The following is a 27257-nucleotide window of genomic DNA, read 5'->3' on the forward strand; positions in this document are numbered from 1 at the left end:
CGGCGCGAGGCCGGCGGCAGCGCGTGGCTCGGCATGGCGGGGCGCGGAGGGGACCCCCACCGGCTGCGGCCGCAGGGGCGCGGCGGGGCCCGGCGAGATCTGACCGCCGCACACATCGAGTCCTTCAACTACGCCGTCAGCGAGGGCGTGTACCGCGCCGTGCAGGTGCCGCGGCGTGCGGGGAAGGGGCGGCGGGGCGAGGGGTGTGGGGCCGGGCCGGTCGTATCCCGGCGGCTGGATTCCTGCCTCACTCTGGCGCACTTTATCCTGTGCCGTTGCAGGATCTCATGCCGATGGAGATGGCGCTGAAGGACAGCCGGCTGTCGCTGGCTATAGTGGGGTTGTCCATCTGCCCTCCCGCCGTGCCGGCGGGGACGGTGTGCCAGGAGAGGAGGGTCTTTCCCGCCGAGTGCCGCGGCCTGCGCAGCACCTACCGCGGCAGGGTCACGGTAAGTGTCCGGTCGCCGCCGGGGTCAGGCGGGAGGAGCGAGGGGGCTGTCGTGGGATGCGAAGCCCTCCGCCCCTCTGTCTGCCGGTTCTTCCTAGTTCCAGCCGTCCCCGGGGGGGTCCCAGAGTGCTGTCCTGCAGGGAGTCTCGGGAGTTGGGGGAGTACGAGCTCACGGCAGGACCCCCCGGTGGAACCGAGCTCGTACGGGCCCTGTCTCCTCAGACCCTGGCTGTGTGTTCGATCTGCTGTCAACTTGGCCTTACAGGATCGTTGAATTGATGAATTGGGGAAAGCTCTATAAGTAATCATCGAATCCAAACGCAACCTAAGACCACCATGGCCATTAAATCGTGCTACAAGTGGCAGCTCCATTTGCTCAGGTTTTTGTCACTGTGTTGTTTTAGGTTGACATCAGCTGGTCACTGAATGACATTCCCCAAGGGACTATTAAGCATGCCTTGGGGTATGTTCCAATCATGGTGAAGTCCAAGTTGTGCAACCTTTATAATCTTTCTCCACAAGACCTCGTACAGCACCATGAGGAGGAAGAGGTAACAGGGGGTTGTGGGTCTCAAAAAATAAGCATTTTACAGGAGCAGTGTCTCAGGCCAGCTTCTCTTGACACAATTTGAGTGCTTGTATTTTGTGTCAAGTTTGCCTTGTTATTTTTCTCTGGTTGTACCCTTACATAGGGTGCTTCCAGACAGCATCTTGAAAACTTTGCAGTCTTAGAATGCCTTAGAATATAGGGATCTGCTTGGTGCTGATACCTGCAGCTCCCAATACTCAATTGCTAACCAGCAGCAGGGGCATTGGAGCTCTGAGAGGGCTTCTGTGGAGAACAGGCATTGAGAGAGACATTTTCCTTCTCAGCTGCCTTCTGCTGCTTTTTCCACATCTCCCCAGTAGCATGTCAGCTGTCATAAATTAAATGCAGAATTACTTAGGCTTATGTTTTGGGCTCAGAAAAAGAGTGAACAAACTTTGGGGGGGTGGGGAAGAAAATCTGTAGAGGCTGCTCCCCTAGTTTGCACCTTTCATGCACAGCATTGTTTGCTGCTGAAACATGGAGGGGGGGGGGGTGGTGGTAGACTGTTTGGGGAGCTGTAAATTTCTCAAGTGTGCAGCTTGTATGTGACCAAGACAGAGGTTTTCTGCAGTGAAGATGCTTCTGGTTTATAAACTGAAACTTCAGAGTGTTTGTCAGAACAAATCAGTTGATATCAGCTCTGCAAATTCCTTGAGCTGACCACACAGATGGGGGGGGTGGGGGTGGGTTTGGGGTGGGATTGGGGGCTTTGTGGTGGGGGTGGGGTTGGGGGTGTGGGGGTGTTTTTGGGGTGGGGTTGGGGGTGTGGGGTTTTTTGTTGGGGATGTGGGGGTGTTTTTTGGGGGTGGGGTTGGGCTTTGTTGTTTTGTGGGGTTTTTTTGTGCTGGGGTTGGTATTGGGCTTTGTTTAGGGTTTTTTTTGTGGTGGTGGGGTTGGCAGCTGGGCTTAGTTGTGGTGCTGGGGTCGGGATTGGGGTTTTTTGGTGGGGGTGGGGTCGGAAGGGGTTTTTTTGGGGGGGTATTGAATTTTGGGTGGTGTTCTCTTGTTTCTTCAACCTGTGGAACATGCATCCCTCTCCTTGCACTGCATGCAATCTAACTATTGGATTGCAGTCTAATCTAACCATTAGATTCAATAATTACAGGCAGGGGCTGCAACCTTTCCAAGTGCAGTGCTGAAGCCTGTATTTACTACTTAAACTGTGAAGTGTTTGTTTAATATGTAATACAGGCATTTTTTGTGGTTTACTTAAAATGCTGAATTGCTAATTTCTAAGCTTACTAAAACAATATATCTTTTTTTTTTTGTCTTTTTTTTCCTCCACTAGGAAATGGGAGGCTACTTCATTATTAATGGCTTAGAAAAAGTTATTAGGATGCTGATTATGCCCAGGCGAAATTTCCCTCTTGCAGTGACAAGACCCAAATGGAAAAACAGAGGCCCTGGTTTCACAGAGTATGGTAAGATCATAGAATTGTCAGGGTTGGAAAAGAGACCTCAAGGAGCGTCTAGTTCCAAACCCCCTGCCATGGGCAGGGATACCTCTCACTACAGCAGGTTGCTCACAGCCCCATACAGCCTGGCCTTAAAAACATCCAGGGATGAGGCTTCCACCACCTCCCTGGGCAACGTGTGCCAGTGTCTCACCATCCTCATGGGGAAGAACTTCTTCCTAACATACAATCACCCACTTCTATTTTTGTTCCATTCCCACTAGTCCTATCAGTACCTGACACCCTCAAAAGTCCCTCCCCAGCTTGCAGGAAGGCTGAAGAAAGGCTGTTTACAATGGACGAAGGGCAATGGTTTAAAGTGAGAGCAGAGCAGATTTAGATTGGATGTAAGGAACAAGTTCTGCACCATGAGGGTGGTGGAACACTGGAACAGGTTGCCCAAGGAGGTAGTTGAGGCCCCATCCTTGTTGATACTCAAGGTGAAGCTTGACAAGACTCTGGGCACCCTGATCTAGTTGAGGATATTCCTGCTGACTGCAGGGAGGTTGGCCTGGATGACCTTTGGAGATCCCTTTCAACCCAAACCATTCTGTGATCTCAGCAAGTGTCCTGAGACAAGAGTACTAAAAACTGAACTGGAAGACTGATGCTGAAACTGCTGCCTCATGTTGTCAGCCACAAAGTACCAAGGTTTATCTTGTGAATTGTCTTTAACAGCTGCTTGGACACGTCACAGCCATGCAGCCAGTTGTTTTTTGTGGAGCTTACCTTGGTCTTTCCTTGTGTTAATCTTGCAGGACTAATGATGCACTGTGTTAAGGATGAGCACACTGCAACAAACATGAACCTGCACTACTTGGAGAATGGTTATGTCATGGTCAACTTCTTTTTTCAGAAAGAGTTGTTCTTCATTCCCTTGGGATTTGCCCTGAAGGTAAGCAGCTAATGCTCCTGCTTTCTGTGTTGAATGAATACAGAAGTTGATCTAATAATTTCTAATTAAGGAATGAGAATAATTAATTCCAATATTGAGTAATCAGTCATCCTTCCAATAATGGCTGAAGAAACATAGAATCATAGAATTGTTAGGGTTGGAAGGGACCTCAAGGATCATCCAGTTCCAACCCCCTGCCATGGGCAGGGACACCTCACACTACAGCAGGTTGCTCACAGCCACATCCAGCCTGGCCTTAAAAACCTTCAGGGATGGGGACTTCTACCACTTCCCTGGGCAGAACTGTAGTCCAAACAGCCTATGCCTGTGTCACATAACACTGAGGAGGCTCATTGCCTTTTGGTTTGAAGTGTGAACCAGTTGTGAGTTAACGTTTCTGTAAATCAACTAAATAAGCTTCTTAATTTAGAGGGTGCAAGTTTTGTTGGTTTGGGTTTTTTAATGAGGGTCTTACTGGATTAGGTCATCATCAAGGTATGGATAACCTCCTGCATTACTCCCCAAGCACCTCAGCCCCACTGTACTTTCTAGCTTGCAAGGTGGAAGGGTACTTCCAGAGGACTGAGAACATAAATCAGGGCAGTGCCCCAGTTACTTGCTGCATTTTATGCACCAATGTTGTTGTGACTTGGCTTTTTCTCATCTGATACACTTCTGTCTTTCAGGCATTGGTTGATTTCCCAGACTATCAGATTTTTGAAGAGCTGATCAAAGGAAAAGAAGGTGACACCTTCTACATGAACAGCATTACTGAGATGATGAGAGCAGTCTTGGATGCAGGCTGCTTTACACAGCAAAATGTCCTGGAATACCTCGGCAAGAGCTTCAGAGTGAAGCTTAACCTTCCTGAGTGGTACAGCAACGAGCAGGCAGCAGAATTCATTTTGAAGTATGTGTGTGTGAGATCCAGTGTGGCTGTGTTCAAGTTAAAGGGAGATACAAGAGTACTCCATCATGTCACATCACACTTTGCTGTGTTTTTTCACACAGGTCTATAAAATGAAAGCCAGGGGTCCTGGTTTGTTTGGGTTTTTAATGGCACTCCAGGATATTGTGATAATCTGTGTTTGTGGTGGTCAAAAATATGTATTTTATGGGACTGACATAAGTATCCCCAAAAGTGATTTCAGGAGAGCTTATCAGTTTTGGTTTTCTGAGTTACTTGATGAAAACCATAAATACTCAAGGGCAACAGTAGCTGGGGAAGAGTCTGGAGAACAAGTCTTATGAAGCCCAGCTGAGGAAACTGGGGTGGTTTAATCTGGAGAAGACCTCACTGCTCTCCATACTCCCTGAAAGAAGGTTGGACTGGGATGGGGGTTAGTCTCTTCTCCCTAGTATCAGGTGATGGAAGGAGAGGAAATGGCCTGAAATTGTTTCAGGGAAGGTTTAGGTTGGATATTAGGAAGAATTTCTTGCAAGAGTGGTCAGGCATTGGCACAGGCTGCCCAGGGAGGTGGTGGAGTCACCATCCCTGGAGGTGTTCAAGAAACCTGTGGCTGTGGCACTTGGGGACATGGTTTAATGGTCATGGTGGTGTTAAGTTGAAGGAGGTACTTGATCTTAGAGGTCTTCTCCAATCCAAACAATTCTGTGATTCTGTGGTTCTATTTAAGATGAAGGTTAAAGCTAAGTCTGTGCCGGCTCTTCATTGGACAGAAGTGTTGCCCTTTGTGGCACTTCATCAGTTTCACATAGTCATTGGCAGCTATAATGAAACTGTCTTTCAGAATGGTAGAATTGAGGTGCTTTCAGAGAATTACAGAACTGGTTTTGTTGGCAGTTACTTCATCAGGCCCATCCTTCAGACTAAGGCCACCATGGCCATTAAACCGTGTCCATGCCCACAGTCCTTGAGTGCTTGTAAATAGAGGGTGACCAAGGGGCTAGAAACAGGGGTGCCTCAGAGGGGCACTTAGAAGTCAATGCACCAGCTGGAAGCACAGAGCTGTGTATTGAGAAACATGAGTGGGTAGTCTGAAGAAAGTTGAAATTGCTCTGATGTTCTTAAGTATTCTGATGAGTGGTTTGCTTGTGGGTTTTGTTCAGGGGGTTGGTGTTGGGTTTTTTTCCCTCTCTGATAGATCCTGTACCCCTCATTTGCCTCAGCTAAGGTGATTGGAGAGTAAGAATAGTGAAAATATTAACTGAAATGTACCCTGGAGAGTTGTGGAACCTGTAATTTGAGTAGAATCAGCTTTCAGAGCTGTCAGGCTTTACAGTGAGGCTGAGGAGGTTTCAGTAGAGGGCAATGTAGGGCTGAAGTGAAACTGGAATCAGAAGCCAACAAATTCCTTGTGTGCACTTGGTTGCACTTTTGTCCTGGAGAGTAGGTGCTAGGATGAGGGGGGCATGGCTTGAAGCTGAAATAGGAGAGATTTAGACTGGATATTCCAGTGATGGTGGTGAGGCCCTGGACTTTTTAGGCAAAAAAAACCCTCAACATTTGGTTGACCAATTGGTTATTCTCCTTTCTCTTCTTCCAGCAAGTGCATCTGCATACACCTGACAAACAGAACTGAGAAGTTCTACCTGCTGTGTATGATGACCCGGAAGCTGTATGCCCTGGCCAAAGGGGAGTGCATGGAGGATAATCCAGACAGTTTGATGAATCAAGAAGTGCTGACCCCAGGACAGCTTTTCCTTATGTTCTTAAAGGTAAGCTCTCTAAGGGGTTTAATAAGCCTATGAATGTGATAGTTGTCCAGCCCAGACCCCACAGGGACAGAAGTGCAGCAGCCAGACTGAAGACTTGGGGAGTCTGAATATGCTACAAAGGCTAAGAGAGTGCAGGATGTGGTGCAGTCAGACAGTGCAGCTGAGGAAGGCTTGCTTGGCTGGCTCACTCTGGGGTACTCAATGTGCTGAAGAAAAGACTGACAAACCTGGAATAAAGAGCTTCACAGCTCTTCCCAGCAGCTCTGGGGCAAAGGACGTGGGAGTCCTGGTGGACAACAGAATAATCATGAGCCACCGATGTACCCTTGTGGTCAAAAAGGCCAATGGCATTCTGGAGTGCGTCAAGAGCAGTGTGGCCAGCAGGAGAGGGAAGTTCTCCTCCCCCTCTACTCTGCCCTGGTGAGGCTACATCTTGAAATACTGTGTCCGGTTGTGGGCTCCCCAGTTGGAGGACAGGGACATGTTGAAGAGGGTACAGAAAAGGACTACAAAGATGCTGAGGGGACTAGAACATCTCTGTTTTGAGGAATGGCTGAGTGAATTTGCTCTTTTTAAGTCTGGAAAAGAGAGGACTGAGGGGGGGGAATCTCCTGAATGCTTCTAAATACTGAGAAGTGATGACAAAGCTGTGGGATGGGTGTTTTCCCTGACAATCTACATTGACATGATGCCATCAACATTTTGATACAAGGAAGTGAGTGTGGGAAGTAGGCCTTGAGAACTGTCCATGCTGCTGGGATTTCAGAGGATTTCTGTAGTGCCTGCAACCTATCTGGACCTCTAACCTAAGCCTTTATTTCCCTGTTTTGAATGTAAATCTCATTTTTAAACCCTGTAGGAGAGGCTTGAAAGCTGGTTGCAATCTGTTAAGTTTGTTTTGGACAAAAAAACAGAAAAAACAGATGTCAGAATAAATGAAGACAGCTTGGTGAAGGCCTTCAGCCTGACAGCAGACTTTTCCAGGCCGTTTGAATATCTTCTTGCAACTGGTAACCTGCGAACTAAAACAGGTAAATCTTGAGGCTTAAGAAGCTGGCTTGGGTTGAGTTGGGTTTTTTTTCCCCTCATGGAAACTGGGGGAACTGAGCACTTAACTGAATGTACCTGCTGGTATTGTCCTGGAGAAGAGGAGGCTCAGAGGAGACCTCATTGCTGTCTACAACTACCTGAAGGGAGGCTGTAGCCAGGAGAGGGTTGGTCTCTTCTCCCAGGCAACCAGCACCAGAATAAGAGGACACAGTCTCTAGCTGTGCCAGGGCAGATTTAGGCTCAAGGTTGTCAGCCATTGCAGTGTGCTGTCCAGGGAGGTGGTGGAGTCACTGTCCCTGGAGGTGTTCAAGAGGGGATTGGATGTGGCACTTGGTGCCGTGGTTTAGCAGTCCTGAGGTGCTGGGTGACAGGTTGGACTTGATGACCTTTCAGGTCTTTTCCAACCTTACTGATGCTGTGATTCTTGCTGCAAAACACCCAGCTGCCTTGTTGCATTACAGCTGATTTGGGGTTGTTGTTTTTTTTCCAAAGCTGGCTGCCATCCTGACAACTCTCACTTTTGGTTCCCCAGGCATGGGCATGTTGCAGAGCAGTGGTCTGTGTGTGGTGGGGGACAAGCTGAACTTCATTCGCTACCTCTCCCACTTCCGCTGCGTGCACAGAGGCGCGGCCTTTGCCCAGATGAGAACCACCACTGTCCGCAAGCTGCTGCCCGAATCCTGGGGCTTCCTCTGCCCTGTGGACACCCCAGATGGAGAGCCCTGCGGCCTGATGAACCACTTGACAGCAGTGTGTGAGATAGTGACGGAGGTGGTGCCTGTGATAGACATCCCACCTCTCTTATGTTCCTTAGGTAGGTTTTGCTGGCATGCTGATGTGGTGGAGCAGTTTCGCTTTCTGTCTTTCTGCCCTGCAAACTCCTCTGTGGGAAAGGTTCTTCAGATGCCATCATGGAAGCATACATTGTTTTGGTTGGAAAAGGCCTTCAGGATCGTTGAGTCCAACCATTCTCTAACTCCCTAGCCCCCAAGGCTGGGGCTAAACCATGTCCCACAGCATCACATCTCTGCATCTCTGAAACGCCTCCAGGGATGGGGCTTCAAGCGCCTCCCTGGGGAGCCTGTTCCACTCTTTGGGAACCCTTTCAGTCAAGAAGTTTCTTCTAGTCATTAACTTAAAGCTCGCCTGGTACAATCAGGCCATTTCCTCTCATCCTACTGCTTGGTACTCTGGAAAAAGGGCCAACACCCACCTGGCTACAACCTCCTTTTCAGGGAGCTGTAGAGAGCAGGAGGATCTCCCCACAGCCTCTTCTTCTCTAGACTGAATAACCCCAGTTCCCTCAGCTGCTCCTCACAAGACTGTTCTCCAGAACCCTTCACCTGGTTCATTGCCCTTCTCTGGACCAGCTCCAGCACCTCAATGTTTGTCTTGTAGTGAGGGCTCCAAAACTGAAGCTACCATACTCCCAAAAGTGTTTTTCGGATTGAGGCTTCCTGCACAAATAACTTCTGTGGTTTGTTTGCTTTCTTGACTGCTCCTTCTACCAACTCCCTCTTCTCACAGGTGTCAACCCCATTGATGGAACTCCAAGCAAGCCTTACTCAGAGTGTTACAGGGTTGTGTTGGATGGCTCTGTGGTGGGCTGGGTAGAGGAGGAGCTGGCTCCTGAGATTGCAGAAACCCTTCGCCGTTTCAAGGTTGGCTTCTTCATAAAGTTCCTTTGGAACTCTTAATAACACTTCCATTTTATTTGTTGGTATCTTTTTTTCCTTTAGAATCTGACCCAAGAAGTTAACTTTGCATGGTGGTATTGGAGTGGACTTTTCTGCTTTTCTTGTGTATAGCCATGTATTTGTTCTGTTGGTCTCTGGAGTTGTGGTGGAGTCATCGTCCTGGAGGTGTTCAAAAACAGACTGGATGTGGCACATTGGTGCATGTTCATGGAGATACTGGATAGAACCACAGAATTGTCAGGGTTGGAAGGGACCTCAAGGATCATCTAGTTCCAACCCCCCTGCCATGGGGAGACACCCTCCACTAGATCAGGTTGCCCAGAGCTACATCCAGCCTGGCATTAAAACCCTCCAGAAATGAGGCTTCTGCTACCTCCCTGGGCAACCTGTGCTAGTGGCTCACCACCCTCATGGGGAAGAACTTCTTCCTGACATCTGATCTAAATCTGCTCTTTTCTAGCTTGGATCCATTCCCCCCAGTCCTGTCACTGCCTGACAGCCTAAAAAGTCCCTCCCCAGCTTTCTTGTAGCCCCCTTCAGATACTGGAAGGCCACAATAAGGCCTGCTTTGAAGCCTTCTCTTCTCCAAACTGAACAACCCCAACTCCCTCAGTCTGTCCTAATGGGAGAGGTGCTCCAGCCCTCTGATCATCCTCATGTCAGGAGGATGGGACCAGGCTTTCTTCAGTGGTGCCCAGTGACAGGACAAGGGGTAATGAGCACGAACTACAACATAGGAAGTTCCATCTAAACATGAGGAGGAACTTCTTTAATTTAAAGAGCACTTGGACAGGCTGCCCAGATAGGTGATGGAGTCTCCATCTCTGGAGACCTTCCAAACCTATCTGGACACGTTCCTGTGTGACCTTTTCCAGGTGAACCTGCCTGTTGGACTGGATGAACTCCAGAGGTCCCTTCCAGCCCCTACCTTTCTGTGATTCTGCATTTCTGAACTGGTATTTCTTTGTGCAAACAGATCACACAAGAGAAGAGATTCCCTGCACGGGCAGAGGTGGTCCTCATCCCAATGACAGGAAAGCCCAGCCTGTACCCTGGGCTGTTCATTTTCACTACCCCTTGTCGGATGGTTCGGCCTGTCAGGAACCTCTTGTACGGAAGGAATGAGTGGATTGGTACTCTGGAACAGGTAGGGGTTGTGCTGTCTGTGACAGAGACTGGAGCACTGCCTTATGAGGAGAGGCTGTGGGACCTGGGGCTTCTTAGTCTGGAAAAAAGACTGAGAGGGGATTTAATAGATATTTATCTGAGGGCTGGGGGTCAGGAGGGAGGGGACAGGCTCTGCTCACTTGCACCCTGTGATAGGACAAGGAGCAATGGATGTAAGCCGCAGCACAGGAGGTTCCATCTCAAAGGGGAACTTCTTTACTGTAAGGGTCACAGACCACTGGAACAGGCTCCCCAAAGAGATTGTGGATTCTCCTTTTATGGAGACTTCCAAGGCCTGTCTGGGTGTGTTCCTCTGTGACCTGAGCTAGATTGTATGGTCCTGCTCTGGCAGGGGGGTTGGTCTTGATGATCTCTTTGGGTCTTTTCCAACCCCTGACATCCTGTGATCATCCAAAACTATAGTTTGGAAAGCATTTGTGAAAGAGGCTGAGGATGTGGCATGGGAAGCTCATGTTGATGAGCTACAACAGGTGGCAGAAGGCTTTGCTCACCTTCTGTTAAGTGTCTTAAGTGGATTGTAGGCATCTTTTTGAAATCTTGAAATCCATCCTAGTGAAGCATCTCTTCACCTAGTGAAGCTTCTGAGGTGAAGGACTTCTTGTGTGTGTGTGCAGTGACCACAGCTGAAACTGAAATGACTGATAAAAAGCCCCAGGAGGCAGCTTTGTGGAAGCTTCTTTCCTTTGCAACGAAGGAAGCAAACAGAGTGCTGTGTGATTTGATGCTTGCAGATCTTCATGAACGTGGCCACAATGGAGTCAGAGGTGGTGCCTGGAGTGAGCACTCACCAGGAGCTCTTCCCTCACAGCATTCTGAGTGTGGTGGCCAACCTCATCCCCTTCTCTGACCACAACCAAAGTCCACGAAACATGTACCAGTGCCAGATGGGTAAGTGCTGAAGTGCCTAATGCTGCAGGTCCCTGGGCAAAGGAGGGGTGTGGGGGGGATTAATCACTTACCTAACATCTCTGCATCTTTGAAATACTTCCAGGGTTGAGGGTTCAACCACCTCCCTGGGCAGCCTGTTCCTGTCTTTGAGAACCCTATCAGTCAAGTTTCTTCCAGTGTCTAACTTAAACTTCACCTGGTGCAACTTGAGTCCATTTCCTCTCTTCCTGTCACTTGTTACTAGGAAGAAGAGACCAACCTCCATCTCATTCCAGCCCTCTTTCAGGGCATTCCACAGAGTGTGGTCTCCCTTCAGCCGCCTTTTCTCCAAGCTGAACAACCCCAGTTCCCTCAGCCACTCCTCACAAGACCTGTTCTCTAGACCCTCCACCAGCTTCATTACCCTTCTCTGGACCCTCATTCAGGACTTTCAGTGTCTTTCTTGGTAGATTTCTGTTGCCTTGCTTAAGTATTTATTGTTTGTTTTTTGTCTCCATTTGATGTTGTTGATCACGCAGAGGTGAAGGGCACTGCACCAGCTGTTTGGTGGTGTTAGTACCTGACAGCTGTGCTGCCAACAGTCCTCCCCACAACCAAGAGAGGTTAACCTACTTCTGCCTGGCAGATGCTCTGTAGCAGTCAGTGTGAGGTTTCCTTGCCACCTGTTTTCAGTGAGCAACTTCTGTCTTGACACTGCAGCTGTTGAGAGGACTCCTGCCATGCATCCGCTGGAAGAGAGCAATACACCGCTGTGGCAGCAGGGTGGGAGCTTTCCTCTGGCAGCTCTTTGGCAAAGATTTCAATTGGTTTGTTTGGTTGTCTGAAAGAAGTAGAGGATAGCAGTGGGGTTTTGAGCTTCTTGCACCTCAGCTAATTTAGAGTCATAGAATTGTCAGGGTTGGAAGGGACCTCAAGGATCATCTAGTTCTAACCCCCTGCCATGGGCAGGCACACCTCACACTACAGCAGGTTGCTCACAGTCACATCCAGCCTGGCCTTAAAAACCTCCAGGGATGGGGCTTCCACCACCTCCCTGGGCAACTATTCCTGCCAGTCCTATTACTACCTGATGCCCTAAAAAGTCCCTCCCCAGCTTTATTGTAGGTCCCTTTCAGATGCTGGAAGGCCACAGTAAGGTCCACTTGGAGCCTTCTCTTCTCCAAAGTGAGCAGCCCAAACTCTCTCACAACCTGTCCTCACAGGAGTGCAGCTCCAGCCCTCTGATCATCCCTGTGGCCCTTCTCTGGATATGTTCCAGCATGTTCACATCTTTCTTGCAATAAGGGTCCCAGAACTGGACTTCATTTACTGGAGAACAGGTCTGGTGAGGGGCAGCTGAGGGAACTGGGGTTGCTTAGTCTGGAGGAGGCTGAGGGGAGACTTCATTGCTCTCTATACCTCCCTGAAAGGAGGTTGGAGTGAGGTGGGGGTTGGTTTCTTCTCCCTGGGAACAAGTGATAGAAGGAGAGGAAGTGGCCTCAACTTGTAGCAGGGAAGGTTTAGGTTGGATACCAGAAGAAACTGCTTCCCTGAAGGGGTTCTCAAACACTGGAACAGGCTGCCCAGGGAAGTGGTTGAATCCCCAGCCCTGGAGGTATTTCAGAGAGGCAGAGATGTGGTGCTGAAGGACCCAGACTTGGCAGACTTAAGAGAATGGTTGGACTTGATGTTAAAGGTCTTTTCCAATCAAAATGATTCTGTGATTGCATGAACCTTCCCCACAGCCAAACAAAAAGACACCACACTGACCTTTATTGGAGGTTTTAAAATGGCAGAAAAGACACAAAATTACAAATCCTCATCATAAAATCACCTGGCTAGAAAAAGACCTTAAGATCATCAAGTCCAACCATAATCTAGCATCTCCCTGTACACAGCTCTTAGCCCACGTCCCTAGCTCTTCATCCAAACACTGAAGTCCTCCAGGCATGGTGAGTCCACCACTTCCCTGGGCAGCCTGTTCCATTATGAAATGACATGAAAGGAACCAGGTGTTGTCCTTCATCAAATCTCTTCACAGCTCAGCTTAGGGCAGTTACTGGAAAGTTACTTGGAGGGTTTCATGACTGGGAATCCCTCTGGGTTGCGTTTCCAGCCTTCTTTGCAGCAGTGTAGGTGGAGGATGAACCACAGACGAACTTAACGCTGAAAAAAATTCAATCCTCTTTCTTTATAGGAAAGCAAACCATGGGGTTTCCAGTGTATAACTACAAGGACCGTTCAGATAACAAACTCTACCACCTTCATACCCCCCAGAGCCCTCTGGTGCGGCCCAGCATGTATGACTATTATGGTATGGACAGCTATCCCATCGGCACCAATGCGATTGTGGCTGTGATATCCTACAGCGGCTATGACATGGAAGATGCAATGGTAAGCCCCCAGGAGGAGTAATCAGAGTGGTTTGGGTTCAAAGGAACCTTAAAGATCATCTAGTTCCACCCCCACAAAGGAACACCTTCCACTAGCCCAGCTTGCTCAAGGCCATGTCCAACCTGGCCTTGAACACCTCCAAGGAGGGAACATCCACAACCATCTCTGGGCAACCTGTTCCAGTGTCTCACCACTCTCACTGCAAAGGATTTCATCCTCATATTCCATTGTCCTGTGTGGAATTTGATGTGGAGGACTGGGAAGAAAGATGGTATCTAGCTGAGAAGAGTCCGTTCCCTGCTTCTGCTAGCCTACAGATTCTGTTAGGGGAGATACAGGACAGTGGTTAAGTGCTTTTGCCACAGGTAATGCTGCAGGGACTGAGAGCAGAGCAGAGGGAGCTCCCTTGTGCAGGACTTCCAGCATTGAAAAATACTTGGGTTACAGAAGGTTTGGGTCTTTTGGAGTGTTGACTCACTGGGAGGCTTTGTTTAGCAAGGCAGTGTTTAAAAGGTAAGCCTCAGGATAGGAATGGAAAAGCTTTCTTTGCTGGAGCTATTAGCAAGTCTTTAATAGGCCTCTATTTCATCTTTCTAGATTGTGAACAAATCTTCCTGGCAGAGAGGGTTTGCCTATGGAAGTGTTATCAAGATGGAGAGCATTGACCTTGCCCTGAAAGCTAGCAGGGCAGGAGATAATTTAGTGTTTGGCATCAGGCCTGGGGATCCTAATCTTACAGAGAAGCTGGATGCAGATGGGCTGCCTTTTGTTGGCTCCATCCTACAGCCTGGAGACCCCTTCTACAGCTTTATGAACCTCAACACAGGGGAGACCTTCACTGTGAACTATCCGTAAGTACAGCTCATCCTCCCTGGCTCCATGCACCTTGTCCTGAGCAGTCTGAGTGCAAGCTGACCCTGAGTAGCTGCAGTATCTTTCCCCCCCCCACTCCTTTATTTTGGTATCCCATGAAGATAGTGTCAGTCTCTTGGGGACAGGGAGAGAGACTGCTGCCTTAACACAAAATAAATGGCACTGGGTTGGGGTTTGTCAGATCAAGTGCAACAGAGGTGGACTAGCTTTAAATGGTCTTTGTTTTAAATCCCTGGTGGGATTTACCTGATCACCTGGAAGATGGAAGCTGTGCTTCAAGTATTAGAAGCAGCAAACAAATGGCACTTGTGTGGTGCCTCTGTCCCAGTCTGATGCTCTTGTCACTGAATAGTGATTTTCAAGAAGGGTGGTGTTCCCCAGTTGCCCCAAGGCTCTTTGAGACTTAGGAACTGTAAAATCATAGAATCATTAAGGTTGGAAAAGGCCTTCATCATCATACTGGAAAAGAGAATCAATTCCAGCCATCAACCCAACACCACCATGTCCCCAAGTGCCAGGGCCACACATTTCTTGAACACCTCCAGTGGCACCCACACCTCCCTGGGCAGCCTGTTCCAATGTCTGACCACTCTTTCAGTGGCACAATTTCAGGCCATTTCCTCTCTTTCAATCACCTGGTACTACAGAGAAGAGCTCAAACTCGCTACAACTTCTTTTCAAGGTGAATTTTTCCTAATATCCAACCTAAACTTTCCCTGGTACAACTCAAGGACATTTCCTCTTGCCCTAGGGAGAAGAGACTGCCCCCCACCTCACTCCAACCTCCTTTCAGGGAATTGTGGGGAGCAATGAGGTCTCCCCTCAGCCTCCTCCTCCAGTTTAACCAGCCCCAGTCCCCTCAGCTGCTTCTTACCAGTCCTGCTCTGGAAGTGCTCCAGCACCTCAGTGTTTCTCTTTGTAGTGAGGGCCCCAAGATCGATAAGTGGTTTGGTCTTGGGTTTTCCCTTCATTTTCCCTTTCCCAGCTAACAGTGATGAGCACACTTAATTCACATGTTTGCTGGGGTTGTTTTTCCACCCGCCCCTGCCCCCAGGAACAAAGAGGTTGGCATCGTGGACAACATCAGGCTGTGCAGCAACGACCGCGGCACCGGCAAGTTCAAGAAGGTCTGCATCACCGTCAGGGTTCCCAGGAACCCAACCGTGGGAGACAAGTTTGCCAGCCGCCACGGGCAGAAAGGTATCCTGAGCCAGCTGTGGCCAGCTGAGGACATGCCCTTCACGGAGAACGGGATGGTTCCCGACATCCTCTTCAACCCTCACGGCTTCCCCTCGCGCATGACCATTGGGATGCTGATCGAGAGCATGGCCGGCAAGTCGGCGGCGCTGCACGGCGGCGCCTACGATGCCACCCCCTTCACCTTCACTGAGAAGAACTCTGCCCTGAAGTACTTTGGGGAGACCTTGGCAAGCGCGGGCTACAACTACTTCGGGACGGAGAAGATGTACAGCGGCATCAGCGGCCTGGAGCTGGAGGCGGACATCTTCGTGGGGGTGGTCTACTACCAGCGCCTGCGCCACATGGTCTCCGACAAGTTCCAGGTGAGGACGACGGGGCCCAGGGACACTCTCACCAACCAGCCCATCAAAGGGAGGAACGTGGAAGGCGGGATCCGCTTCGGCGAGATGGAGCGCGACGCCCTGCTGGCCCACGGGACCTCCTTCCTGCTGCAGGACCGCCTCTTCAACTGCTCCGACGGCTCCGTAGCCTACATCTGCACCAGCTGCGCCAGCATCACCTCTCCCGTGCTGGAGAAACCACCGCACTCTACCTCCCTCACCAGCAACAGGAGGTACTCCTGCTCTGTCTGCAAGGAGGTGGACAGGATCGAAGCTGTCCCTGTGCCCCACGTCTTCCGGTACTTCGTGGCAGAGCTGGCCGCCATGAACATTAAAACAAAGCTGAAGGTGGAGTAGCTGCGTCCTCGGGCAGGGTGATGCTGTTGCTGGGAGGCGAAAAAAGCAGCAGGTGGCAGTCCTGCATTTGCCCCCCATCCCCCCAGGTGGGGGTTCAAGAGTTCAAGTTCTCAGGTTCTTTAATTTGATGTTTTGTATTGAGACGAGGCAGCTGCCAAGCTGTAGGGCCAGGAAAGGTGGCTCTGTTGAAGCTGATGTTGCACTACCCCCAGGATCACTGGCTCTTGAGAGATGGCATATGGAAATCAAGCAAAATCACTGCTCCCACCGGGGTGCTGGCTTGAGAGCGGTGGGGTTCTTCGTCCTTCAAGCACTGGTTGCAGCTGCAAACAGGAAGAGGTCATAAAACAGCATGAAGTGAATGCTGGGAATGACAAAGGGCTGTATTTGGGGATTTTTGTGGCCTTTTTTTCCCCCCTTTTTTTGAGAAAAAATATCCATGGAAAGCAGATGGTTTAATGATGAGTATGCACTAGAGTGCTTGGACATGGTTTTGTTTTGCTTTATTCTAATACATGTGCCTTGAAACTCCTGGAGAAGAAGGTGGCACAAAGTTTCTACCCTGTGAAGCTGCAGCTTTGAGCACAAGTGACCAAAGTAGCTGAGTCAGGCCTGTCCTGGGAGTGCAGTGCCCAACACAGCGCCCATGTCTCAGCGTGGTGCTGCAGCAGTGGGGCTTTTTTGGGTGCCTTTGCCTCAGGCTGAAGAACAAGGAAGCAGACGGTGCCATCGAGCATGGACAACGCACGATGGGAGAAGGCCCCGTCCCCGTCACCACGCAGAAGCCCGGTCCCCTGCAGCAGCAGCTACCCCGGTGACTGACACCCCCTGTCTCACGCCCCCTCCTCCGCCTATCTCCTTTCTCCTTTTCTGTCCTGGCTGGGCTGGGGGAGGCTGGGCCGGTGCTCGGTTGGAGCCAAGCCTGTGGCCCGGGTGGCTGCCTCAAGCTTCTTGTTAAAGAGTTCTTTTGTACGAACGTACATCGTCTGTCTCCGGAGCCGCGCCGGGGGCCGGGGGCGCGCCGACCGGAGATCCAGGCTGCTGCTTCTCCCAGGGCTTGGTGGGCAGTGGCAGGCAGGAGGCGGCGGGGCTGTCCCCGGTGGGCGAGGCCTGGGGTCGCCGCACGCCCGGCGGTTCCTGCCCGCTCCGTACCAACTGCAGGAGCTCGGCGAAGGAGGGGGCAGGCGGCAGCGTGGCGGGGGCCTGGGCCTGCTGCATGGCGCGGCGAGACGACGGGCAGGGCACTACCCCGGGGCGGAGGGACAAGGGACGGTACCACTGCTGCGGCAGGGGGAGCTGGGCGGCACCATTGCAGGGGAGCCTGGGGGAGGGCGGTGTTACCAGGGCGGGGGGCGGGAGCCGCCGCGCTTGGCGCCGGGCCCAGCCCCGCAGCCTCCGGGGCCGCCCAGCCGCGCCGGCAGGTGTTGGGCGGTGACAGCTGGGGGCTGAGCCCTCGGCAGCCCCACAGGCTGCGGCTGCCATGGAGGGGCTCTGGGTGCTGCTGGCTGCTGCTCTGCTCCCACTGCTTCCCAGTGAGTACCCCTGTTTGAGGGACGAGGCCGGGGGGTAGGAGGGCCGGGTGCCGTCCGTGCTAGGTGTGAAGGGCGAGTTCCACCAGGCTGGTAGGGTCACAGGGTGCAGCGCCCCTGACCCCTGTGCCCCCTCTCCCTAGCTGGTAAAGCCACCAGGCCGTCACCCACCCTGGCCCCACCACTGAGTATGGTGGTGGCTGGGCAGCGCCGGCAGCTGGTGGTCTGCCTGGTGAGCGAGCTGGGCCCTGGCTCGGGCCACAGCGTCTGGATCTCCAGTGGGAACAGCAGTACCCTGCAGTCCTTCTCCTATGGGGCCTCCCAGGAGGATGGTGGCACCATCTGTACCATCTCCCTTCTCCCTGATGACCCTCTGCCTGAGGGAGATCTCACCTGCCACGTGGGCCCCAACAGGACCTCTCCAGCCCACAGTTCCAGTCCCATCCGCATCACAGGTATAGCCCTGCTGCCATTCCCTCTGACCCTCTTACCCTCTGCTGCCCAGCCCAGAGCCCCCTGAGGGTAGGGGCTGGCAAAGAGCAGGTGTGAGGCCCTGTGGGCAATGTTCCTGCCGCAGTCAGCAGGCAGAGAAGGGTTTGTGGCCAGCTCTGTCACACACCTGGCACCAGGCTGCCACTGCTGCCGCCTCCCCAGCTGCTCTCTCATCCCACAGGCAACGAGGAGGGGGTAGAGCCATGTCCCAGCAGCATGGCTGGTGAGTATCTGAGCCCTGCCAGGGTGGGAACATCAGTTACCAAGAAAGGAAGCCTTGCTGGGTTCATGTCAGGGACCCAGCTGGGGATGGGGTAGGTGGGATGGGTCCCAGCAGCATTGGGGGATTGGGGAAGAGGGAATGAAGTTCCATCTTGTGGGAGAGGATGGGGAAAGGTGGGTCAGAGCCAGCCTGCTCTCAGGGACAGCATGGGGTGATAGGAGGTATCTCAGAGATGTATGAGGATGACTAAAACCCATGATGGACCCAGAGGAACCTGTTGGGCCTATAATCTTCAGGACTTTCCCTTCGACTGGGCTGTGGCCCTACCACAGCCGTGGAGGTGGTGGGGTGCTACAGCAAGTGTCACCTATCCCCTTTTTTGCAGTGGGGATGGCCCAAGCCTCAGTGGCCTTGCTGGTGGCCATCCGAGTGGTGCTGCTGAAGGTTGCACTCTCCGATGCCATCCTCACCTCCATCTTCCTCATCCAAACCTAAAGGCCTAGGTAGAAGCCTGCCCCTGAGAGGTAATTCCCCTTAACCTGGGTGGGGGCAGGGCTGGGGGAAGGTGCCTGAAATATTCTGGAGGGTGGAGAGGAGTCCCTCAAATGCTGGAGGGACAGACTGAGGATTTGGAGGGGAATGCCATGCGGGTGGAAAAGAGGGGGAGGTCACCAAGGTTTTGTTGGGTAGTGGGGATCCAGAACTGGGGAGTGGGGGCGAATTTCCAGGTCGGGCAAGGCCCCTGAAGGGGCAGAGGGTTTTGTGGGAGATGGAGGTCGCGGGTGGGGCTCTAGGGTATCGCACACACGTTCCCTCCTCTCTGCGCTGGGGCCACGTGCGCGTTGCCGCCACGACCCGGGGGCGGCCCCGGGGCGGTGGAGCGGGGCCCTGGAGCGCTGGGTCCGGCTGAGGGCGGGCGGGCGGTGATTGGCTGAGCGGGCCACGCGCACCGCTGGGATTGGCCGGCGCTGCCCGCTGCCATGGTTACCGGGCGGGGCGCTCCCGGAAGCGCGGCTCCGGAAGCGGAGCCATGGCGGCGGCGGCAGCGTTGCTGCTGCTGGCGGCGGCGCTGGTAGGAGGCGACGATTCGGACTGGGTGCGGCTGCCTAGCAAATGCGAGGGTAAGTGGGGCCGGGGGGGTCCAGCCGCAGCGCCTAGGCATGACTCGCCGGGCGAAGATGCGGTGGATCGGCCACCGCACGCTGGCTGCTCCGGTCGGGGTTGAGTAGTCGCAACCGCAGCCCCAAGGCCTGTCTGCCCTCGCAGGCGGAGCAGAGGGATGAGCCCAGAGGTACTTTGTAGGGGCAGCTACTGGTGTTGGGTGCCTCGGTGGGAGCGAGTGCCCACCAGTGCCCCTGCAGCGAGCAGAGCCTCCCGCGGCGTGTCCCTGCTGCTACCCAGCTCCTGGTGCTCCTTTCTGCTGCTCTCTAACCTCTGTCCCTAGAGGAGGGGTTTAGGGGCACCTGGCAGTCACTGCTGTTCCCGGGGGACACTAACGGTTCGTATCTGGGGCTGGTCGTCTCTGTTGCTCACAGCTCGATCTCAGTGATGCTTCCTCCCGGAGCAGCTGCCTGATTCACATAGTCAAAGGCTTCACAGGCAATCCAGGGCAGGTCATTGTGGATCTTTGCTGTCTGCCGTAGTTTCCTCTGTCTTTGCAGTGCAAGGACATGTGGAGCTTCACAGCAAAGAGAAAATGAAGAAATTAAACTCAGGAGCTCTTTGCAAAGCTTTTCCTGCAGCTCTGTGGACACTGATGGCTGAGCTGTGCTATGGCACCTGCATAACCTCAGAGAAGCATCCTAGCAAGTGCTGACCACACATTGCTCCTCTTCTTGCCCAGGCTTGGAACCTGTGTCAGCACGCAGTGATGGCCATGGGCAGCATCTGGATAATTGGACCCAACAGTGAGCATCCCTGGCATGCAAGGGGATGCTGTAGTAGGTGTGGTGTGGAGCAGGACATCCTTGAGGCCTGAGTCCAGAGGAAGTGCCAGAAGGAGCATTCATCCCATTTGAGAATTGGCTGCAGTCACCTCCAGCCCCTGGTGTCAGCAGAGAAAGGAAAGCACAGGAGGTGTGTGTGAGGCTTCTCAGCACATGCATGACAGCCCTGGAGAAGGCACTTTGCTCTCATCCTGCCTGCAGCTTATCTCTCTGCTCATATCATTGCCTGGGAGAAGATGTGGTGTTTCGTCACTGTCACACTGTTCCTGCTGTGGGGAACTTCTTCAAAAGCAGGGCTTGAAGAAGAGGAGCTCCCAGCACAGGACAAACCTTTCTCCAGCATCCTGGGTCCCTGGCTTCGAAGGAGGAAGAGCCACACCACACTTGGCTTCCATTCCCTATGTTACCACTTTGTAAAGGCTGGAGATACTTCTCCAGCTGTTTCTGTAGCTCTCTTTGGATTCTTTGTTACAGAAGCAATAAAGCTGTTTGGTTATTTATTTTTTTTTTTAGTTTTATGACAGAGAACATGCACTGTGTTACAAAGCTGTTCATGCTGTGGCCTCTGCCTCAGCCAGAGCACTGCTGCTGGAGATGACAGCCCCTTGTGTGGTGACACAGCCAGCATATTGGCTTGCCAGCCCCTCGGTGCCCCATATGCCCAGGGAGCTGGGAAACTGTTACTGGGTAGGATGTGCAGGTGTGAGGAGGAGGAGCTGTTGCTAAAGCCCTTATCCTCTTCCGGGGGAAGGGAGCAGCTTGTGGTATGGAGGTGGAGGCTTTGGTGGCTGCAGAGTGGAACTGCTGGGACAGCTGCAGGCAGACCTGGTACTGTCTGCCTTCCCAGCTGTGCTGCAGCAGCTGGCTGGCTGTGCTTGCACTGAAGCATTAACTCAAGTGGTCCTGCTTCAAGGGGTCTCCAGTGGAATCAGCTGAGCTGTTCCCAGTTATTTGAGTATCCAAGGCATCTGTTTTCCACTCAGACTGGCTCTGGAGTGCCTGGCTCCTGGCACGTGCTTCTGCTGGGTGCGACACAAGCCCCTAACTCAGCTGTGCTTTCCTCCCTGCAGTGTGCAAGTACGTGGCAGTGGAGCTGAAGTCTGCTTTTGAGGAGACCGGCAGGACCAAGGAGGTGATCGACACCAAGTATGGCTTCCTGGACGGGAAGGGCTCTGCCGTCAAGTACACGCAGTCGTAAGTGAGGCTGGCCCGGGGGGCTGGTGCTGTCCCTGCCTGCACAGCCAGGGGCTGCAGCAGCCCGGAGGCTCTGAGAAAAGTGCTCCTGGGCAGCTGGGCTGGGCTGGGCAGCTCCTTCTGCTTAGGGCAGCCTGGGAGCCACAGAGCACTCCCCCATCACAGCAGCTGGGCTGAGGCTTGCCCTGTGTCCTGCCAGTTGTTCTGAAGGGACTGGGCTGAGCCAGGGGCCTGTCCTCTCCATGCAGGGACATCAGGTTAATCGAGGTGACGGAGAACATCTGCAAGCGGCTGCTGGACTACAACTTGCACAAGGAGAGGAGTGGCAGCAACAGATTTGCAAAGGTGAGTGCTGTCCTGCAGTGCCCTGCTGCCAAGCATCCCTGCTCTGCCCCTGTGCTGCCAGGGTGCTGAACGGGGGCTTTGTTCTTGCCATCCCTTGGATCCCCTGCCAGTGCCCAGCACAGAGGCTGTGTGTGGGGTGCTGTTGCCTGCAGGGAGGGAGCCAGGGGCAGTCCTAGAATCACAGAATTGTTTTGGTTGGAAAAGACTTTCAAGATCATCAAGTCCTACCATCTATCTAAGGCCATTAAACCATGGCCCAAAGTGCCACATCCACAGGTTTCTTGAACACCTCCAGGGATGGTGACTCCACCACCTCCCTGGGCAGCCTGTTCCAATGCCTGACCACTCTTGCAGGAAAGAAATCTTTCCTAATATCCAAACTAACCTTCCCCTGGCACAATTTCAGGCTATTTCCTCTCATTCCATTCCTTGATACTAGAGGGAAGAGACCAACCCCCACCTCACTCCAGCTTCCTTTCAGGGAGTTGTAGAGAGCAGTGAGGACTCCCCTGAGCCTCCTCTTCTCCAGACTAAGCAATTGCTATTCTCTTGGTGCTCCTCACCAGCCCTGTTCTCCAGACCCTTCACCAGCTTCTTTGCCTTTCTCTGGTCATGCTCCAGCACCTCAAAGTCTTTCCTGTAGTGAGGAGCTCAAGATTGAACCCAGTACTTGAGATGCAGCCTCACCACTCTGAGTACAGGGGCAGGATCATTTCCCAACTCCTGCTGGCCACACCATTCCTGATCCAGGCCAGGATGCCGTTGGCCTTCTTGGCCTCCTGGGCACACTGACTCTTATTCAGCTGACTGTCAACCAGCACCCCAGGTCCTTTTCTGCCCAGGCAGCTTTCCAGCCACGCTGCCCCAAGCCTGTAGTGTTGCCTGGGGTTGTTGTACCCCAACCACAGGACCCATCACTTGTCTTGCCTGGCCTATATCCTGTTGATTTTGGGGTCAGGTTTTGCAAACTCCCTGCCACTCAAACTCCCCCCTGGAAATGCTGATGCCACCTGATTTTGGCTGGCTTGCATGTACCTGCATCCCTGGGCAGGGCCAGTGGCAGCACTGGGAGGGGAGAGCTGGAGCTTGGCAGGAGGAGCACTGCTTCACCGGGCACCACTGCTTCCCCAGGGCATGTCGGAGACATTTGAGACCCTGCACAACCTGGTGCACAAGGGTGTCAAGGTGGTGATGGACATCCCCTATGAGCTGTGGAACGAGACCTCTGCCGAGGTGGCTGACCTCAAAAAGCAGGTACCCAGTCTGCTGGGGTGAGCCCTCGGCCACCACTGCAGCCTCCTGGGCTGGAGCAGGGAGGGGGAGAGGGTTGGGGGGTGTGCTGCTGTTGGCAGGATTTGGTGCCCTTGTCCTGGGTCCTGCCCCAGTGGCAGGTGGCTGGAGCTGGGCTCTCTCTGCACTAGTGTGATGTGCTGGTGGAGGAGTATGAAGATGTGATTGAGGACTGGTACAGGCACCACCAGACCGAGGACCTCTCCCAGTTTCTCTGTGCTGACCACGTGCTAAAAGGGAAGGACACAAGTAAGTCCTGGCTGCTGCCAGTGGCTGCACAGGCATGCCAGGAGGAGTGGGGAGCCCTGCCAGGGCACAGGGAGCCCACTGCTTCCCCAGAGCCCCTGGCTTTTCAACTTCTCCTCCACAGGCTGCCTGGCAGAGAAATGGACTGGCAAGAAAGGTGACTTGGCAAGTGTGGGGGAGAAGAAGAGCAAGAAAAAGAGCAGAAAGAAGAAGAAGGGTGAGAAGGAGGAGAGCGAGGGAACTGCCAGCCTCCCAGCCTCAGGGGAGAGCTTGGAGGAGAGTGGAATCCAGGAGGAGGTTCCGCTCACCCACAGCCCAGCCGATGAGCTGTAGGCGCCCAGACCCCTGGGCTCTCACCCCACCATGTCCTGCGGCTACCAAAGGAAAAAGGGACTTCGGTTGTGGCCTGCGCTACCCTGGGAGAGGATTGGAGTGGCCTGCCCAGACTTGCCAGCCTGCAGGCTTGTGGCACGAAGCCGCCGGGCCCAATCTCTGCCTTTCTGCTGGGGCTCCAGCAGGGGGGCTACCCCGGAGCCGGCTCCTCGTCCTGCCCGCCCCCTGCCCGGACTGTAAATAAAGACGTTTTCCTCTACAGCCGCTGCCGCGTCACCCTCAGCTCCTGCCGCGGGCAGGGGCTCCGCTCCGCTGCCTCAGCCCCGCCGGGGAAGCCTCGGGCCAGGGCGGTGCTAGTGGACGAGGAGGCCCCAACACCTGCGCGGTCGCGGTCTCGCCCCGCCGCCGAGGCAAAGGTCAGGGCTGCTAGGAGGCGGTGGCGGCGGGGACTGATGGGGTAGGGATGCCGGCGGCGGGGATTGGCGGGGTAGGGGGCGAAGGCGGGGATGGGCGGGGCAGGGAGGAGCGAGAGCGGGGATTGGCGGGACCGGGAGGGGCGTGGGCGGGGATTGGTGGGATAGGGAGGCCGGCGGCAGCGGGGATTGGCAGCGCGGGGAGGTGACGAGGATTGACGGGGCAGGGAGGGAGTGGAGGCGGGAATTGGCGGAACTGGGCGTGGCGGGGGCGGGGATTGGCGGGGCAGGGAGGCCGGCGGCGGCGCGGATTGGCGGGGCAGCGGAGGCGGTGGCCGGAGGCGTGGCCGCGGCGGGGTCACGGTGCAGTTGAGGCCCGTGGCCGTGATCGGGGCTGCGTCGGCGGGATGGTGGACAGCGTGTACCGGACGCGATCGCTGGGGGTGGCGGCGGAGGGGCTGCCGGACCAGTACGCTGACGGGCGGGCGGCCCGCGTGTGGCAGCTGTACATCGGGGACATCCGGGGCCGCACAGCCGAGTACCGCAGCTGGCTCCTGGCGCTGCTCCGCCAGCACCGCTGCCGCTCCGTCCTCGATGTGGCCTGCGGCACCGGGTGAGGAACCGCGACCCGCGTCCCCTGTCCTTCCAGGTTCCTTCTCCCGGGGGCTACCCTGGGCTCCGCTGTCCTCGGCCGTCGCCAGCGCACCCCCCCCTCTCCTCCCTTTCCACCCCACTCCATCCCACCCCTGTGCCCCCTCGGCTGCCCTTGGCCCCACTGACAGTCGTGTCCACAGGGTGGACTCCATCATGCTGCTCGAGGAGGGCTTCCAGGTGACTAGCGTCGACGCCAGCGACAAGATGCTCAAGTACGCACTGAAGGAGCGCTGGGAGCGGCGCAAGGAGGAGCCCTTCGACCGATGGGGTGCGGGGGCCGCGGGGACCGGGAGGGTCGTGCAGACACCAACACCTCTCCTCGGTGCTGGGGGCCTCTGCTCTGAGCCCCTCCCGCAGGGTGCTCAGGCCCCTTGCCTACTACCCCCTGCCTTTCTCCATGCTTAGGCCCCTCGCACGGGTGCCGCTAGCCCGGTGGCCTTGCTGCAGTGACTGTCAGGAACCTGCCAATGCCAGCTGCTTGGCAAGGCCAGGCCATGGCCTTTGCCTGCCTGTTGGCTCCAGGCTGGCTCCAAGCACCCGCTGGGGCCAAGGAGCAGCTGAGTGATGATGGGGTGGGATTGGGGGGGGGGGGGGGGGGGGGGGGCTTGCATGCAAGGAGGGCTGGTGGGTGGGTGAGGTGTCCCTGTCCTCATCTGCTTCCCTGTGCTTCAGTTATCGAGGAGGCCAACTGGCTCACGCTGGAGAAGGACCTGGAGAAGCCAGGAGATGGGTTTGACGCAGTCATCTGCCTGGGCAACTCCTTCGCGCACCTGCCTGACTTCAAAGGTTAGGGGTGGGGAGGTGGAGGGGGTTGGGGGGGGATGTTGTGGGGGGAGAATAGCTATGCACATGTGCATGGTGCCTCCCAGCAGGCTGAGAACGTGCCCAAACTCATGTCCCAAGTGGGGCAGTGGAGTATGCGTGGTGGAGCTGTTGTCATGGCATGTCTCCAAAAAGGCCGAGACTGCGCTCTGCCTGTTCATGGCACGAGTGGGGCCGCTGGGTCCCGTGGTGGTGGAGCTGTGTGCATCTGTATCCCAGCCCTGGCAAGGCTGGAGCCCACCCCAGACTTGTTACAAGTGGAGTGAGTGGTGGGTTCCCCACGTGGCATGCTTTGCCCCAGTGAAGCTAAGAATGTGTCTGAGCTTATCCTGTGTCTGGGCTTGTGGGTTCTTCAAGCTAGGCCCATGAGGGGCTGGGGTGGAGGTGAGAGGGGCAACGCTCTGTCTCTCTGTGTGGGTGAGATTGGGGCCCCATGGGAGATGCTGTGGGGTATGGCTAGTGCCTGGGGATGCCATGGTATCCTCCCCAGGGGACCAGAGTGACCACAAGCTGGCCCTGAGGAACATTGCCAGCATGGTGCGGCCTGGAGGTGTCCTGGTCATCGACCATCGCAACTACGATCACATTCTGGCCACAGGCTGCGCCCCACCCGGCAAGAACATCTACTACAAGGTAGGTTGCTGATGGACCCTGTGCTGGCCCTTTGGCCCCAAGGCCAGGGGTGGAGTGTGCAGAGCAAGGGCCAGACCCAGGCTGGGGGCCGCCACGTCCCCACAGAGCACTGACGTCCTCCTGCGGTCCCCAGAGCGACCTGACCAAGGACATAACCACCTCAGTGCTGCTGGTGAACAACAAGGCACATATGGTGACCCTGGACTACACGGTGCAAGTGCCTCCCACTGAGGCAGGGGCAGACCCAGAGCTGAGGTGAGAGGGGCCGGGGGGTGGCTCCCAGCAGGGCGGTGGGGACAGGCCTGGTGCTGGGCAGAGCTTTCCCTGCAACCCCCTCTCCATTGCCTCCGTGCAGCAAGTTTCGGCTCTCGTACTACCCCCACCGGCTGGAGGCCTTCACAGCCCTGCTGAAAGGTGCCTTCCAGGGGAAGTGCCAGCACAGCGTCCTGGGGGACTTCCAGCCCTACACACCAGGACAGGCCCACGTCCCCTGCTACTTCATCCACGTCGTGAAGAAGACAGCCTGAGGGGGTGGGCACAGAGATGAGACTGTGGTGGCTGACTGCAGCAAGCAGCCCTGGGAACGAGCAGAAGGCTGGGGGCCACCTGGAGTCCCCCTCCCCTTAATGAAGAGCAGTCGTGAGAGCTACTGGAGCCCGTGGTCTGTGTGTCTGTCTGTGGGCAGGAGCTGGAGCATGGGGGATGGCTGCAGCCCCCTCAAGCATTTTGGGAAAGAGCATAGGGTGGGTGCAGGCACAGCTTCCACCCAAGCCCCTGCATGCCTGGGGTGTGGGGTTTGGAGCTCCCCTGGAAGCAGAGCTAAGGTGGGGCTGCGTATCCCTGCCAAGCCCCCAGCAGCACCTCTCACAGGGCTGTGCTGCAACCAACTTTCTCCCTCCCTCTCTGCAGCCAGGCACTTGACATGTCTGTCCCATCCACGGTGCCCACCCTGGGTGGGGAGGCTCCACACCCACCAGTGCTTTTGCTGTGGCTGCAGCTGCCTCCTCGCCCGCCCTGGGGCAGAGGTCGTGGTCAGAGGGAGTAGTGCTGCGGTCAGGCACAGCTC

The 27257-nt window shown here is 54.6% G+C and overlaps 4 protein-coding genes across 4 annotated transcripts; all 4 read left to right on the forward strand.

Moving 5' to 3' along the window:
- POLR1B (RNA polymerase I subunit B) lies at nucleotides 1–16463 on the forward strand. The gene is made up of 15 exons (XM_009901253.2): nucleotides 1–165; nucleotides 282–449; nucleotides 853–999; nucleotides 2326–2458; nucleotides 3250–3386; nucleotides 4073–4296; nucleotides 5894–6065; nucleotides 6925–7096; nucleotides 7648–7929; nucleotides 8643–8776; nucleotides 9789–9959; nucleotides 10732–10888; nucleotides 13065–13261; nucleotides 13859–14112; nucleotides 15189–16463. The coding sequence occupies exons 1-15, from the start codon at nucleotides 34–36 to the stop codon at nucleotides 16069–16071; spliced, it is 3363 nt and encodes a 1120-aa protein (XP_009899555.2). The 5' UTR covers nucleotides 1–33; the 3' UTR covers nucleotides 16072–16463.
- Nucleotides 16464–17432: 969 nt separating this feature from the next.
- Nucleotides 17433–20739, forward strand: PTCRA (pre T cell antigen receptor alpha). Its single transcript, XM_054170668.1, has 5 exons — nucleotides 17433–17603; nucleotides 17744–18055; nucleotides 18274–18315; nucleotides 18701–18839; nucleotides 19977–20739. Exons 1-4 carry the CDS (start codon nucleotides 17552–17554, stop codon nucleotides 18808–18810), a joined length of 516 nt encoding a protein of 171 aa, XP_054026643.1. The 5' UTR covers nucleotides 17433–17551; the 3' UTR covers nucleotides 18811–18839; nucleotides 19977–20739.
- On the forward strand, nucleotides 19233–23863 carry CNPY3 (canopy FGF signaling regulator 3). The gene is made up of 6 exons (XM_054170653.1): nucleotides 19233–19436; nucleotides 21332–21455; nucleotides 21704–21800; nucleotides 22932–23054; nucleotides 23222–23339; nucleotides 23461–23863. The coding sequence occupies exons 1-6, from the start codon at nucleotides 19346–19348 to the stop codon at nucleotides 23667–23669; spliced, it is 762 nt and encodes a 253-aa protein (XP_054026628.1). The 5' UTR covers nucleotides 19233–19345; the 3' UTR covers nucleotides 23670–23863.
- Nucleotides 23864–24423: 560 nt separating this feature from the next.
- On the forward strand, nucleotides 24424–26860 carry GNMT (glycine N-methyltransferase). The gene is made up of 6 exons (XM_054170661.1): nucleotides 24424–24695; nucleotides 24877–25004; nucleotides 25409–25522; nucleotides 26049–26191; nucleotides 26325–26446; nucleotides 26547–26860. Exons 1-6 carry the CDS (start codon nucleotides 24490–24492, stop codon nucleotides 26716–26718), a joined length of 885 nt encoding a protein of 294 aa, XP_054026636.1. The 5' UTR covers nucleotides 24424–24489; the 3' UTR covers nucleotides 26719–26860.
- Nucleotides 26861–27257: the final 397 nt, after the last annotated feature.

Source organism: Dryobates pubescens, chromosome 2, assembly GCF_014839835.1.
Source record: "Dryobates pubescens isolate bDryPub1 chromosome 2, bDryPub1.pri, whole genome shotgun sequence".
Lineage (NCBI taxonomy): Eukaryota > Metazoa > Chordata > Aves > Piciformes > Picidae > Dryobates > Dryobates pubescens.

Excerpts from the sequence above, each read along its gene's own strand:
- POLR1B (XM_009901253.2), top strand. The coding sequence starts at position 34 with ATGGCGGGGCGCGGAGGGGACCCCCACCGGCTGCGGCCGCAGGGGCGC. Across the intron at positions 2,459-3,249 it reads CCCTGGTTTCACAGAGTATG|GACTAATGATGCACTGTGTT; the intron begins GTAAGATCATAG and ends TTAATCTTGCAG. Across the intron at positions 6,066-6,924 it reads TTTTCCTTATGTTCTTAAAG|GAGAGGCTTGAAAGCTGGTT; the intron begins GTAAGCTCTCTA and ends TAAACCCTGTAG.
- PTCRA (XM_054170668.1), top strand. The coding sequence starts at position 17,552 with ATGGAGGGGCTCTGGGTGCTGCTGGCTGCTGCTCTGCTCCCACTGCTT. Across the intron at positions 18,056-18,273 it reads CAGTCCCATCCGCATCACAG|GCAACGAGGAGGGGGTAGAG; the intron begins GTATAGCCCTGC and ends CTCATCCCACAG. Across the intron at positions 18,316-18,700 it reads ATGTCCCAGCAGCATGGCTG|TGGGGATGGCCCAAGCCTCA; the intron begins GTGAGTATCTGA and ends CCTTTTTTGCAG.
- CNPY3 (XM_054170653.1), top strand. The coding sequence starts at position 19,346 with ATGGCGGCGGCGGCAGCGTTGCTGCTGCTGGCGGCGGCGCTGGTAGGA. Across the intron at positions 21,801-22,931 it reads GCAGCAACAGATTTGCAAAG|GGCATGTCGGAGACATTTGA; the intron begins GTGAGTGCTGTC and ends CTGCTTCCCCAG. Across the intron at positions 23,340-23,460 it reads GCTAAAAGGGAAGGACACAA|GCTGCCTGGCAGAGAAATGG; the intron begins GTAAGTCCTGGC and ends TCTCCTCCACAG.
- GNMT (XM_054170661.1), top strand. The coding sequence starts at position 24,490 with ATGGTGGACAGCGTGTACCGGACGCGATCGCTGGGGGTGGCGGCGGAG. Across the intron at positions 24,696-24,876 it reads GATGTGGCCTGCGGCACCGG|GGTGGACTCCATCATGCTGC; the intron begins GTGAGGAACCGC and ends TCGTGTCCACAG. Across the intron at positions 25,523-26,048 it reads GCACCTGCCTGACTTCAAAG|GGGACCAGAGTGACCACAAG; the intron begins GTTAGGGGTGGG and ends TATCCTCCCCAG.